At 32.2% G+C, this 12,930-nt stretch overlaps 1 protein-coding gene across 1 annotated transcript; it reads left to right on the top strand.

Moving 5' to 3' along the window:
* Positions 1–3,073: 3,073 nt before the first annotated feature.
* On the top strand, positions 3,074–12,689 carry Vmn2r74 (vomeronasal 2, receptor 74). The gene is made up of 6 exons (NM_001105187.1): positions 3,074–3,270; positions 6,240–6,528; positions 6,906–7,712; positions 8,411–8,638; positions 8,882–9,005; positions 11,773–12,689. The coding sequence occupies exons 1-6, from the start codon at positions 3,074–3,076 to the stop codon at positions 12,687–12,689; spliced, it is 2,562 nt and encodes an 853-aa protein (NP_001098657.1).
* Positions 12,690–12,930: the final 241 nt, after the last annotated feature.

Below are 12,930 nucleotides of genomic sequence, written 5' to 3'. Positions count from 1 at the left end.
CCAAACCTTCAACAAAGAGTTACTACCAATACTCCTCCAAATAGTCCAGAAAATATAAACAGAAGAAACCATATCTATTTCATTCTATAAAGCCACAATTACTCTTGTACCTAAACCTCACAAAAACCCAACAATAAAAGAAAATTTTACAATATTATTTTTCAGGTGCCTTGTGGTATTCAGCGCTTGCTTTTGTGTGAGAACTGTGTTCTGTTGATGCCAAGGAGCCTTGGTTTCTATTGCTTATGTTCTTTCTCTTGCCTCTCACCATCTGGTTATCTCTGATGTTAGCTTGTCTTGATTGTCAGACTGGAAACTCTTGTGAGTTTTTAATATTAGGTATGTCAGTTGTACTGAAAAACAAGCTCAGTCTGTGTGGGATTGTGTTGTGGAGAGCTATAGCACAGGGTTCATTCCAAGGTACAGACAGAAATCACAGGGCAAACTTCATATGAATAGACAAAACAAATATAGTCTTGTTTTATGAAGACTATCAATGTGGCCATGATATTGAAAATTGTTTTGCAGGCTTTTCCTATTTGCCTGTGAAAATCTCAGCTCCCCTGCACCATCTGGATGCTCTTATACTCCTACCTTGATGAACTACTTAATGTGCAATCCAACCCCAATTAAATGTTGTCCATAAAAGTGTTTCTTTTGTCACAATATCTTCTCACAGAAGTAAAACCCTAAGAAATATTTTCCTCTGAGAAGAGGAGGCTCACCATACTGGGTATCATCCCATCCTAGATTATGCAGTACTGTGTCTGCAGGACTAGACATGTCCTCTCCAACTGAGGTCAGAAAACACAGACACTTTAGGGACCTGGAACCACAGGCAGACAACTATGGATAGCCCCTGCTCCAATTGATGAGGGTCCTCCATGAAGACTAAGCTGAAATATTGCAACATATGTGGACAGGGGTATAGGACCCCAGAGTTCTTAAATTAATTGCATAATCCAAGAGAGATCTCAACAATGTCTTATAAGTTTCTATTTAGTTGTATATGATAATTAATAGACAGAAATGACTGAACTGAAGGGGTGATAATTAAAAACTACACAATATTCTAGTCTGAGGATATCATAGTTAATCCATTTTCTTCAGGGCATGGGAATTACTGCAGAAATCTGAGCAGGCTTAATGTAAGTTACAGAGGTGGTAGATGCCTAGAAAAAAACATACTCTTTGACACACCAAGTCAGGTATAAAATCCTAGGGAATTTATCAGGAAACACAAAGCCTTGCAAATCTAAGAAACATCACATCCAAATGTGATGATGAGAGCTGCATACACAATTCTATAATTTGTATTAATGAATGGAAATTTTAGTCCCTAGAAAAGAAAGACAGATTTTGTAATTTTTAATATAATCCTCACCCAGATATGGTGACCGTCTTTCATTGAATGATCTTTTATCTTAAACAATTTTTTCATCAAATAGTGGACTTCATGGATATAAAAAATAATGGACACAATGTTCTCTGCATAATAAATGTGAGAATAGAAATAATTAGGGATAAATATTATTATAATCAAAAAGTGCATAAGTGATGACTATCAAAGAACTAAAAAAAATATTATGTTTTTTAAGATATGACAGTCAGGCCTATGCAATATAATATAGCAACTATGGAAAAACAAAAAATCAAAAGTTACTGAATGGAAAAATATATATTTAGAAAAATATTCTAAAAATTAATACTAATAAAAAAGTGATCAGTGGCTTATATGTCCAGCTATATACACTGAGTTTTTTAGCTGTCTTTTATAGTGAGATTTTTCACTCCTTTAAGGGATATTTTTTGCTTCCTATTGCTTATATATACCCCTCACAAAATCTTCCATTAAGGGAAATACTACAGAAGATGAATAAATAAAAATATTTATAACTAACTTTAAATGGTAATTCAAACTGAATATAAACTAGGGTTTGTGTGCATTGTAATGATGAATCATTATGCAAATATCTCTGGAATAATTTTTTTCCGTTTTGTTTCGGTTTTTGTTTGTTTGTTTGGTTGGTTTTTTTTAGACAGGGTTTCTCTGTATCGCCCTGGCTGTCCTGGAAATCACTCTGTAGACCAGGCTGGCCTCAGACTCAGAAATCCGTCTGCCTGTGCCTCCCAAGTGCTGGGATTAAAGGTGTGCAACACCACGCCCGGCACTTTTTTCCCTTTTTTAAATTAGATATTTTCTTTATTTACATTTCAAATGTCATCCCTTTTCCTAATATTCCAGACTCAAATTCTTAATCAGTTTAACAACTAAGTTTAATAATAATTGAGGTTAATTAAAAATGATATTCTGTGAACTCAAGTTGTTGTTTAAACTTACATTCAGAAAATAAAATAAAATATTTACTAGCCTTAAATTTCCTACAAAATCCGTTTTTTCCAAACTATGTTAATAAAAATTTAAATTCAAATTACTCATTATCCCATTTAACACTAACACAAAAGTAATTCAATTTATAGTTATGAATTAAAAAAAGAGGAAACCACCCTATAAGACACCTCATAAAATTAATAACAGCAAGTGCAGGTACACATGCAGGCATTGATTGATATTGTTAATTTATTTATTACTGAATTCAATTGAGTTCAGTTAAAGCCATTGATATAATTTCTAGTAAAGCTCATTTGGAATATCTGATGTAATCTAAATTAACTGTTTCAAATGATCATCAGAAAACTGGATTGATGAACTAGACTTGTTGGAAAATTTGCCCAAGAGGAATTGTGCCTGATGTTCATATCTATTGATATGGATGTAATCATAAGGGATATGCATGAAAAAGATAATCAGGAAGAAAGTTATTACCTCTTATTTTTACCTGAACATAAGAACTCAGATGCCAAGCCCAAGGACATAAAGTGCTTAAGAATCCTCCAGAGGCAAACAAGAAACTAAAAAGTAAATATTGCTAAGAAAATTGCACTTCTCCTTTAGTAGGAGGTATAGTATTAAATAGTGGCACCTGGATGGTTTCACAAAATGTTAATGCATGTCTATCTGAATGTATGTGCTGCATTTTACTCAGGCAGATATCTTGCTGACAGGAAAAAGATGTTCTTCTTGAACTCTGTCTTCTGGCTTCTGAAGATTTCTTTTAATTTTGGTCATTTGAGTGACCCCAGATGCTTTTGGAGAATAAAAGACACTGAAAATAAACTAGGAGATAAAGAAACTTATTGTTTCTTTACTATTTCCACAAAACATGGTTATGTGAAGAATGATTATTTCCGTTGGAATCTAGACAAGAAGTAAGTGCACACTTCATTTACATATTTTACTTTAACACGAGGCAAGGCATTATAGAGATGCTGGAATGTAGATCATGATACCATGTGTCTTCTGGCTCTCCCTTGCTAGGAGATAACCAAAATTGATTTTATGTTTCTATGGTGGTAATTGTTTCAATTCTGGTTGTTTTATGTGTAACTTATTGTTTTTCATTTTTGAGTTACCATTTATAGGTAAATGCTGAATGAATGAACCATGGTGTTGACCTTCCTATTAGAGAGACTCCCATTATTTGACAATTTCCAACTTATTTTTCCCCTTTGGATTTACAGTAGAAAATTTGGAACAAACATTGTTTTGGCTCATTTCATGGAGACTAAAATATAGTAGTCTTTATTGGTCTGCTAATGTTTCATCTGTCAGCATGGATGTACAATTCTTACACATCAGCCATTTGGATATCTAACCTTATTTTTAGTTACATTATTAAGAAAATATACAGATTTTGTTCAAATAATCTATCTATAATAATTCCAAAATTGTGTGGTCTGTGAATCCTGCTGCTGAAGTCAGAACTGAGAGGTATATTTTTTCACAAGACAAATTTTCTGTTTCATTTTTTTAACATTCTGTTTCAAAGGCATTGCCATATATTTTTTGTATTAATATCAGAAACATATTTGTCAACTAGAAGCTCACAAAGCATCTATTTATTTCAGCAGAAAATTTGTTAATTTGTTTCAAGGAAAGATACCCATACAAACTATGATTTGCTATTTCTATTTTTGAGTGCTAGAATAAAATATATTGTCTGTGATACTTGATAAAAATTTGAGAGAGGATTACTATGGCTACATAATTTTCCATTACCAAGAATGTCCTTTACAGATTTCAAAATTTTATTTCTCATTATTACTGTATATTTGCATCTACTATACTCATTCAAGATTTAAATTTATTTCTGCTTTCTTAAAAACATTAAATGTGTTTGGATTTATGGGGATTGAAAGTACTTTATATAAGTTGGTATGCCTTTTATATAATATCTCTTTTTAAATTGTGTTACTATATTTCAGAATTCATTTGAAGAAATTTAGAAAATTTTTCGACAATGTTGTAGGACATTTATTTTTTAAAAAAGATTTCAAAGTTTCAAGTACATAATATTTAAAATGGATATATATATATATATATATATATATATATATATATGCTCTGTGTGTGTGTGTGTGTGTGTGTGTGTGTGAGAGAGAGAGAGAGAGAGAGAGAGAGAGAGAGAGAGAGAGAGAGAGAAGAGAAAAGAGAAAGATTATCCCAGTGATACTGCCACTTTTAGATAAAGATTCTATTCACTTTTAAGTAGAATATATCTGAATAAAATAAAAATGGAGATGATGAATATTTATATTTTTGATTAGATTAAACAACATATTTGGAAGAAATGGGTGGAGCCGTGGGTTGATATAATATAGACAATGAGTGTTTAATAATAAAAATCAATATTCACGATAAATTGTAGGATGGAAGAGATGAAACAGAAATCCAAATGCACAGATATAGATGAGGAAGAATGTCGGAAAGTTGTTTGAACAAGAATATCTTAAGAAACACATTTGTACATCTCCCATAAGCCTGTGATAAGCTAGATACTATTTCATATAAGGCTTGTCATATGTAAGCAAATGAATTTTGTAATTCATTAAATTTACTTTCAAATTTTTCTAGCTAATGAGACAATATGTCTAATTGTTCTCTTATAAAAGTATGTGAGGTTTTATGTCCAGCACTCAAACAATTTAAACTCCATAAATTTTCACTGTATGTATTTTCAGGTGGTTAAGAAGGAAGAGGTCTAGAGAAGTGTTTTAATTTCTTCTTAATATTAATAAGAAAAATATCAAGGCAAGAACTCTCTATCTAGACTTAAACAACAAAAACTAACGTTTTATGTAGAAAATAACTTATGGAAACATACATGACACAGTTTTTAAGTTATTCTGTGGTCCTGATCATTTACAAATACTTGTGTGAGTATATGTGTGTATATTTATATGTGTGTGTATAAATATATATAATTATATATAGTTAAATATTATTATATATAAAATTATAATATAATGATTATATAGAATTATTATATATATAATTTCCTATAAAGCGTTTTATATTACATAGCGAATATGGTTCCAAAACTATGTATGTTTCTCTTGCTATATTTTGATTAAACAAAAGAGATTGTTATAAAGTTATTCACTGTTAATTTGTCACCAATACTTGGACATTTAAATAATTACTATAAACAAGACAGCAAAGTTAGATGAGCCAGTATTTTCAGAACTATAATATTGAATTACTGTTGCAACTTCCTTATTTGTGATCTACTTGCAAAATAATATAACATTAGACCAATGCTAATAAATTAGTACTCTCAAAAACATGAACGTTATGTTGGAGATACAATTAAACTTAATACAAATTTAATTCCAAAATGGAAATCTTGTGTGGATATAGTATTAGGAGTATGAATAGAGATTCTGCTAACATAACTACTAGTAAAAGTTTTAAAGTTGTGTTTTAGTTTTTTCTGAGTAACATAATTAAGGTTAGATAAACATGAATTTTAGGAGAAAATGAAATGTGATATTTCTTCACATTACATCTAACCATAACCTATGTCACCATTATGGACATGGAAATGAAGGCTTGTGATAGCCTCATGATTTGTGTTCATTGGCTGTATAAAATTAAAAAAAAAAAACAAAAAAAACAAAAAAAAACAAAAAACAAACAAAAAAAAAACCAGAAATTTACTTTGTAGGTATTTATAGAATATAATGTAAACTTATGTATATTCCGTTTTCTGTCAGTTAAAACCAGTATGCAACTGTCCAATTTTTGTGTTGATTTCCTCTCTGTATGTAAGGATTTTTTTTTCTGGCTCTTGCTTGTACAGGTTTAGGAATTATATTCTCTACTTCTCTGTTTTCAGGGTGACACCCAAGACCAGGCATTTGATTTTCTCTGTTTATCTTGCCTTGGAAGAAATAAATAAGAACTGCCATATTTTACCCAACATTTCTCTGGTAGTTAATATTGAGTGTGTCCTAGACAAACATGATGAGAAAACTGATTTTCTTTTTAAAAGTGAAGATCTTATTCCTAATTACTACTGCAAAAATGAGAGAAGATATTTAATTGTACTTACAGCACCGTTATGGGCAGTATCTTCAAGCATTGGGCCATACCTGTTCATGTCCAGAATTCCTGAGGTAAGTCAAGTCAAGATGGATTAATTTTAAGGAAATATTTTCTCATCACAGTGAGATTTTCTGAGTATGAAGGCAGTTTAATAGGGAAATAAAGGGCTTATATTTATTATGATCAATCAAGCATAAATACATAGATAAATTTTGTAGCAAACAAAACAACTTTATCATAAATGGGAGACAGCAGTATTGTGAAACGTTATACGAGAAAACTCAGTATACTTGTATTGTTTAGAAAATCACAAGAGGTTGGATACAATTGTAATAATGAGAAGAAGAATAAACACTTTCGAGCATCAATACACTTTGCTCAAGCACACTCTGATCTTACAAGTATCCCTCTGTATTCCATCATGTTCATATTGTTGACAATGTTCTGTATTTTTCAGCTTTACTGTGGTCATTTTCATCTTCCTTTGAGTGATAATGAGCAATATCCTCATCTTCACCAGATATCTCGCAAGGACACATTTCTACCACTAGCCATGGTGTCCTTAGTAGTTCATTTCAGATGGAACTGGATAGGAGTGATCGTTACAAATGATGACCATGGAATTCAATTCCTTTCTGAATTTAGAGGAGAAATGCAAAACAAGATTGTCTGTTTATCATTTGCTATTATTATCAAAACTGGAAAGTTCCTGGCTGTTACAGAGTTACATATGAATTATAAGCAAATCTTAATGTCATCAGCCAAAGTTGTGATAGTTTATGGATACAGAGACTCGCCCATAATCTATGCCTTCATTGTGTGGAAATCTCAAGACCTTTTCAGAATCTGGGTTAGCGTATCACAACTTGATATGATCACATTTCTAGGAGATTTCTTGCTATATGCGTCCACTGGGACTTTCATTTTTTCACACCAGAAACCCGAAATATCTGGCTTTGAACAATTTATCCAAAGAATACACCCTTCAAACTACAGTAGTGAATTTTCCTTAGCTAAACAATGGTGGACATATTTTAGATGTTCTTTGCCACCATCTAATTGTAAGAAGCTCAAGAATTGTTCCACCAAAACTGTATTTAAATGGTTATTCATGACACCACTTGGATTAGCCATGAGTGATACATGCTATAACATATACAACGCTATGTATGCTGTGGCCCACTCACTCCATGGGATGCTTTTGCAACAAGTAGACACATGGTCAAAGAATGCTGGGAAAGAACTGGAATTTGACTCTTGGAAGGTAAGGAGTATTACACTAAATGGAATTTATATGTTTAAATGCTTTAATAGAAACACATGGTCTAAAGCCATGTCAATAAGAAGTGTCGCACATAAATTTACATAGTTCTATACTGTATTATTTCATAGGTGGCAGATCATATTACTGCATGTAATATGACACAGTCAACATTGGTATTCCAAACAGCATTAAAAATCTAAGTCATATATTTTTGTACATATTTTAACCACTCATTTGTTTCATGAGTTAATTTTTTTCTCATGAAATTCTTAAATAACAAGGAAATGACTTGTCTTTTATATTATTTAAAAGTTCCTAATCAGTTTACTAAATAGATCCCAAAGAATATCAAGTACTTTTCCATTAATTTTACTTACTAATACTTTCTATTCCATTGTCTGTGATCAAATAACACTAATTGCAGAAAAAAAAAACATAGAGAATGTGTCATTACTCTCCAATAATAAAAAACAGGAATGTAGGTTTTAAAGCACCAAGTCCAGAAAGAAAATTGTATTGGTAAAGAAAGTGGAACTAAATTTACATTGTTATGAAACTTATTTTTGAATTTAGTACTGAATACTTCTGGTAAAGTTAGATTTTTGGAAATGATAATAATAGTTGGGAATTTCCTCAACATAATATTTTCTATTCTATTGTGTAAGCCAGTTGAAATTAAAATGACAAATCTGTTTTAGATGTTCTCTATTCTGAAAACCTTAAAATTTGTAAATCCTGCTGGAGATTTAGTCAACATGAACCAGAATTTGAAACAGGATGTAGAGTTTGATGTTTTCTATATCATGGATTTTCAAAAAGATTATGGACTTAAAATGAAAATAGGAAGATTTTCAGAGCATCTTCCAAGTGGTCAACAGATATATATGTCTAAAGAAATGATAGAGTGGGCTACAGATATTGATCAGGTAATTTAGTCATAATTTTAATGCTTAACATGTAGCACAATTCACTAAAATATCGTCTATTTTTGTTTTACCATGAAATAAATGCTCGGTATTTCTTCATTTATTGACTTACTTTACACTGCCCTAGATAGTCTACATGTGTGTTAAACGAGGTCTTTCAGTGAATCTCTGATGTGTGAATAACTGGATGTTTGTCAATTAGAATATTGTCCTTATTTGTATAATGCATATTTTTGTTCACAGATTCTACCCTCAATATGTACTATGCCTTGCAGACCAGGACTCAGAAAATCCCCTCAGGAAGGAAAGGACATCTGCTGTTTTGATTGTAAACCCTGCTCAGAAAATGAAGTTTCTAACATGACAAGTAATATTATCATTTATCAAAATAATAAGATTGATTTTTTCTCATATATTTACATAGTTCTCAAAAGTCCTTTGTGGAAAGGAGAAGATATATCATGTTTAGGAATAAAAAGCTTAAGATATACTATTATTCAAAATTTAAACTCTCTCTCTCTCTCTCTCTCTCTCTCTCTCTCTCTCTCTCTTGAACTGTATTTTTGTCTCACTATGTTAAATCCCTGGGAAACAATATTTTTCCTGAATATTTCTTTAGAATACTAAATATTACTACATTATGACATGTTTGTGCTTTTCAATTTTATTAAAAATAGTAATATTATGCATTTACAATACTTTAATCTTTATTCACTTTACAGTCTTGTCACATGCTCTATCCCTCCATTTCTGCCAGTCCCATTCTTACAAATTCAACACCCTCATACACCCTATCTTTCCCATTATAGAAGGACAGCTCCCCCTTGGATACTGCTCCATCATGTGTTCTCTGTTCAAAGCAGGACTAGTGCTGAGGCCCAATGTGGCAGCTCAAGAAGGGGAAAGAAATCCACTGGCAGGTCACAAAGATTGAGATACATTTTACTCCACTTCTGACAGGACCCAGATGAAGAGCAATCTGTACATTTTCTATTTATGTGGATAGGGTGATAGGGTCTACAGAAACCCTACCAGTTGTTCTGATAAGCATGGACAGTAGTTGAGCAGAGGATGACCTTTTTTTGTATTATATATATATATATATAACCAGGTACTATAATACACAAACACACACACACACACACACACACACACACACACACACAGAGAGAGAGAGAGAGAGAGAGAGAGAGAGAGAGAGAGAGAGAGACTACATATATATGTATATTATGCTACCTGATCTTTTTAAAAAAATACAAATTGGGCATATTTGAGTACTTCTCACCAATTTAGAGAGCATTATTCAGTACAATCAAAGAAATAATACACAATGAAACAAAATGTACATCATTCAATACACAGGCAGTACTAGAAAAACACCACAACTATTCACATTGCTAAATTTGATTCAGTTAAAATGAAAAGAAAACAGAATACAGTGTAGTAAAAGTTAAAAGGATACAAGCAGAAAATGTTTTAAGCCTTTGTGTAGTATATTTTTCAAGAATTTTTTTTGAGAAATAGAATATTATGTAGATATTTCTGAATAAATACTACAACCTTGGCAGCACTGGACTGTCAAATCTTACAGAAAATATAAACAATGGAGGAAATATGCTTTGCTAAAATTCATAAATTGAATCACAAAACTGATTATCTCATTTTTACATGTAGAAAATTCAGATGATAAATTTTTCATGCTGTCTGTCTTCCTTGACATTATCAGTACTTTCATTTGCTACTTTACTATCAAAATTATAATACAATAACATAATTTTACCTTTTCTTATCCTTCTTATAATATCAACACTCTTTATTGTCTTTCAAATATATGACCAATATTTTTAATTGATGTTCCAGTCAAAGATTTTCTATATGTAAAATATTTCTAAGAACAATAAATTGTTCTGTATAGTATTACTTGTGTGTTTGCAGTGAAGACTATTTTGTTAGTCAAGGACAATTAGTAGGTATCCTCTACTCTAGGAAAGTATCTCAATATTCCCTGGTTGTCTTCAGTTCCCTATGTAAGATTTTTGCTAGATAATCTTTCCCTATTCCACTTTCTCTTTCTTTCTTTCTTTCTTCCTTCCTTCCTTCCTTCCTTCCTTCCTTCCTTCCTTCCTTCCTTCCTTCCTTCTTTCCTTCCTTCCTTCCTTCCTTTTTTTTTTGTTTTATTTTTTGGTTTTTCGAGACAGGGTTTCTCTGTGTAGCCCTGGCTGTCCTGGAACTCACTTTGTAAACCAGGCTGGCCTGGAACTTAGAAATCTGCCTGCCTCTGCCTCCCAAGTGCTGAGATTAAAGGTGTGTGCCACCATGCCCGGGGCCTATTCCACTTTGTTATGTTTATTGTTTTTATCTCACCTCCCTTACATTTAAGACTCTTTTTTTGAGATTTTATGGGTGTTACTAGTGATCATATAAACTCACATCAAATTTTTGTCTACAAACTGTGACAATCTGTAAACTCCTTCTTTGGAAATTTAAGTTTTAAATGAGAAATCAATTTTGTAGATCAGGACTCCAAAACACTTAATTTTACTATGATTTTCTCTAGTGGTGTCTGGCCCTTTCCTAGAATAAGAACTATACTCATCTGTGTGTGTAAAGAAAAATATTTGGAAAATAGTTAGGAATTAAAATGTTTTAAAAACATGTTGAATATAGATTGCTTTCCAAGATATGCGGTGGTTATCATTTATTTTTCCAACTATCAACTTGAGACCACATGTAGACCAAATGAATTGCTGATCCATAAGAGTAAGATATATGGAAACAGCCCATTTTAATTTTTTTCCATAATATAGAGCATAATATAATTACGAAAGTTTGTTTTCATGAATGATAAAATTAAGATATGTGATTGATGAAACATGAAAATTATGTGACGGTATGAGTTTTTGAAGTAAACCATAAACAATTTGAATATAGATGATAATTAAAAACAAAACCTTGCATGATGATGATAAACATTAGAATTTGGATCAAATACTATGCAACCTCCACATTTAATTTTGCATATAGCAGAAGATGCAAGTCTAATTTAGCTATAATTTTTTTAATGTATTAAGTCACTGTTTCTTGTAAATGATAAGAAATAAATATATCTGATGATACTTTCCTTTCAATACTAGACATGGATCAGTGTGTGAAGTGTCCAGAAGATCAATATGCCAATGAAGACCATACAGTCTGCCTCCAAAAAGTTGTGACTATTTTAGATTATAGAGACCCTTTGGGTAAAGCTCTGGCTGGTTTTGCTCTATGCTTCTCTGTCCTTACATCTCTTGTGTTGGTTGTCTTCCTGAAACATAGAGATACTCCCATAGTCAAAGCTAATAACCAAACTCTCAGCTTTGTCCTACTCATCTCGCTCATATTTTGTTTTATCTGTTCCTTGCTTTACATTGGTCATCCCACTATGGCCATCTGTATCCTGCAGCAGACCACATTTGCCATTGTGTTCACTGTGGCTACATCTACTATCTTGTCTAAGACAGTTATTGTAATACTGGCATTCAAGATAACTGTCCCAGGAAGAAGAATGAGGTGGCTGCTTGAATCAGGCACACCCAAATACATCATTCCCATATGCACAATAATTCAGCTGATTCTTTGTGGAATTTGGCTGGGAACTTCTCCTCCATTTGTTGATGCTGATCTACATATGGTACATGGCCACATCCTTATTGTTTGCAACAAAGGTTCAGTGATTGCCTTCTACTGTGTCCTTGGATACATGGGCTCTGTTGCTCTAGCAAGTTTCACTGTAGCTTTCTTGGCCAGGAATCTGCCTGATACATTCAATGAAGCCAAGCTCTTGACATTCAGCATGTTGGTGTTCTGTAGTGTCTGGATCACTTTCATCCCTGTCTACCACAGCACCAAAGGAAAGACTATGGTTGCCGTGGAAGTTTTCTGTATCTTGGCTTCAAGTGCAGGGCTGCTTCTTTGCATTTTTGCTCCAAAGTGCTATATTATTTTATTAAGACCACAGAAAAATTATTTTTACAAGTTCAGGAAACGACGTGAGTTAAATTTAACCACCTAAATAGTATATCAAACTTATCTACATTTTCAAAAAGCTGCATTCTACTCATCAAGTATTTTGTTGAAATATAAAGTTGCTATCAGATAAATAATGTAGAGCATACGCTGCATAATAAAATCCTAACACATGATATGGACTTCAGTTTATTGGATCAAACTGTGTAATCAGACATTTTGATACCTCTAATGACAGTTTGCTGTTATTATAAAACTTTTAGGTATCTAATAAATTGGCACTTGAC

This window comes from Mus musculus, chromosome 7 (genome assembly GCF_000001635.26).
Source record: "Mus musculus strain C57BL/6J chromosome 7, GRCm38.p6 C57BL/6J".
Classification (NCBI taxonomy): Eukaryota; Metazoa; Chordata; class Mammalia; order Rodentia; family Muridae; genus Mus; species Mus musculus.
Note: the sequence above shows the minus strand (reverse complement) of the source record. Positions and strands in the feature narration are given on the sequence as shown.

Coding starts and splice junctions, on each gene's coding strand:
- Vmn2r74 (NM_001105187.1), top strand. CDS start 3,074: ATGTTCTTCTTGAACTCTGTCTTCTGGCTTCTGAAGATTTCTTTTAAT. Junction 7,713..8,410: donor TGGAATTTGACTCTTGGAAG/GTAAGGAGTATT, acceptor AATCTGTTTTAG/ATGTTCTCTATTCTGAAAAC. Junction 9,006..11,772: donor TGAAGTTTCTAACATGACAA/GTAATATTATCA, acceptor TTTCAATACTAG/ACATGGATCAGTGTGTGAAG.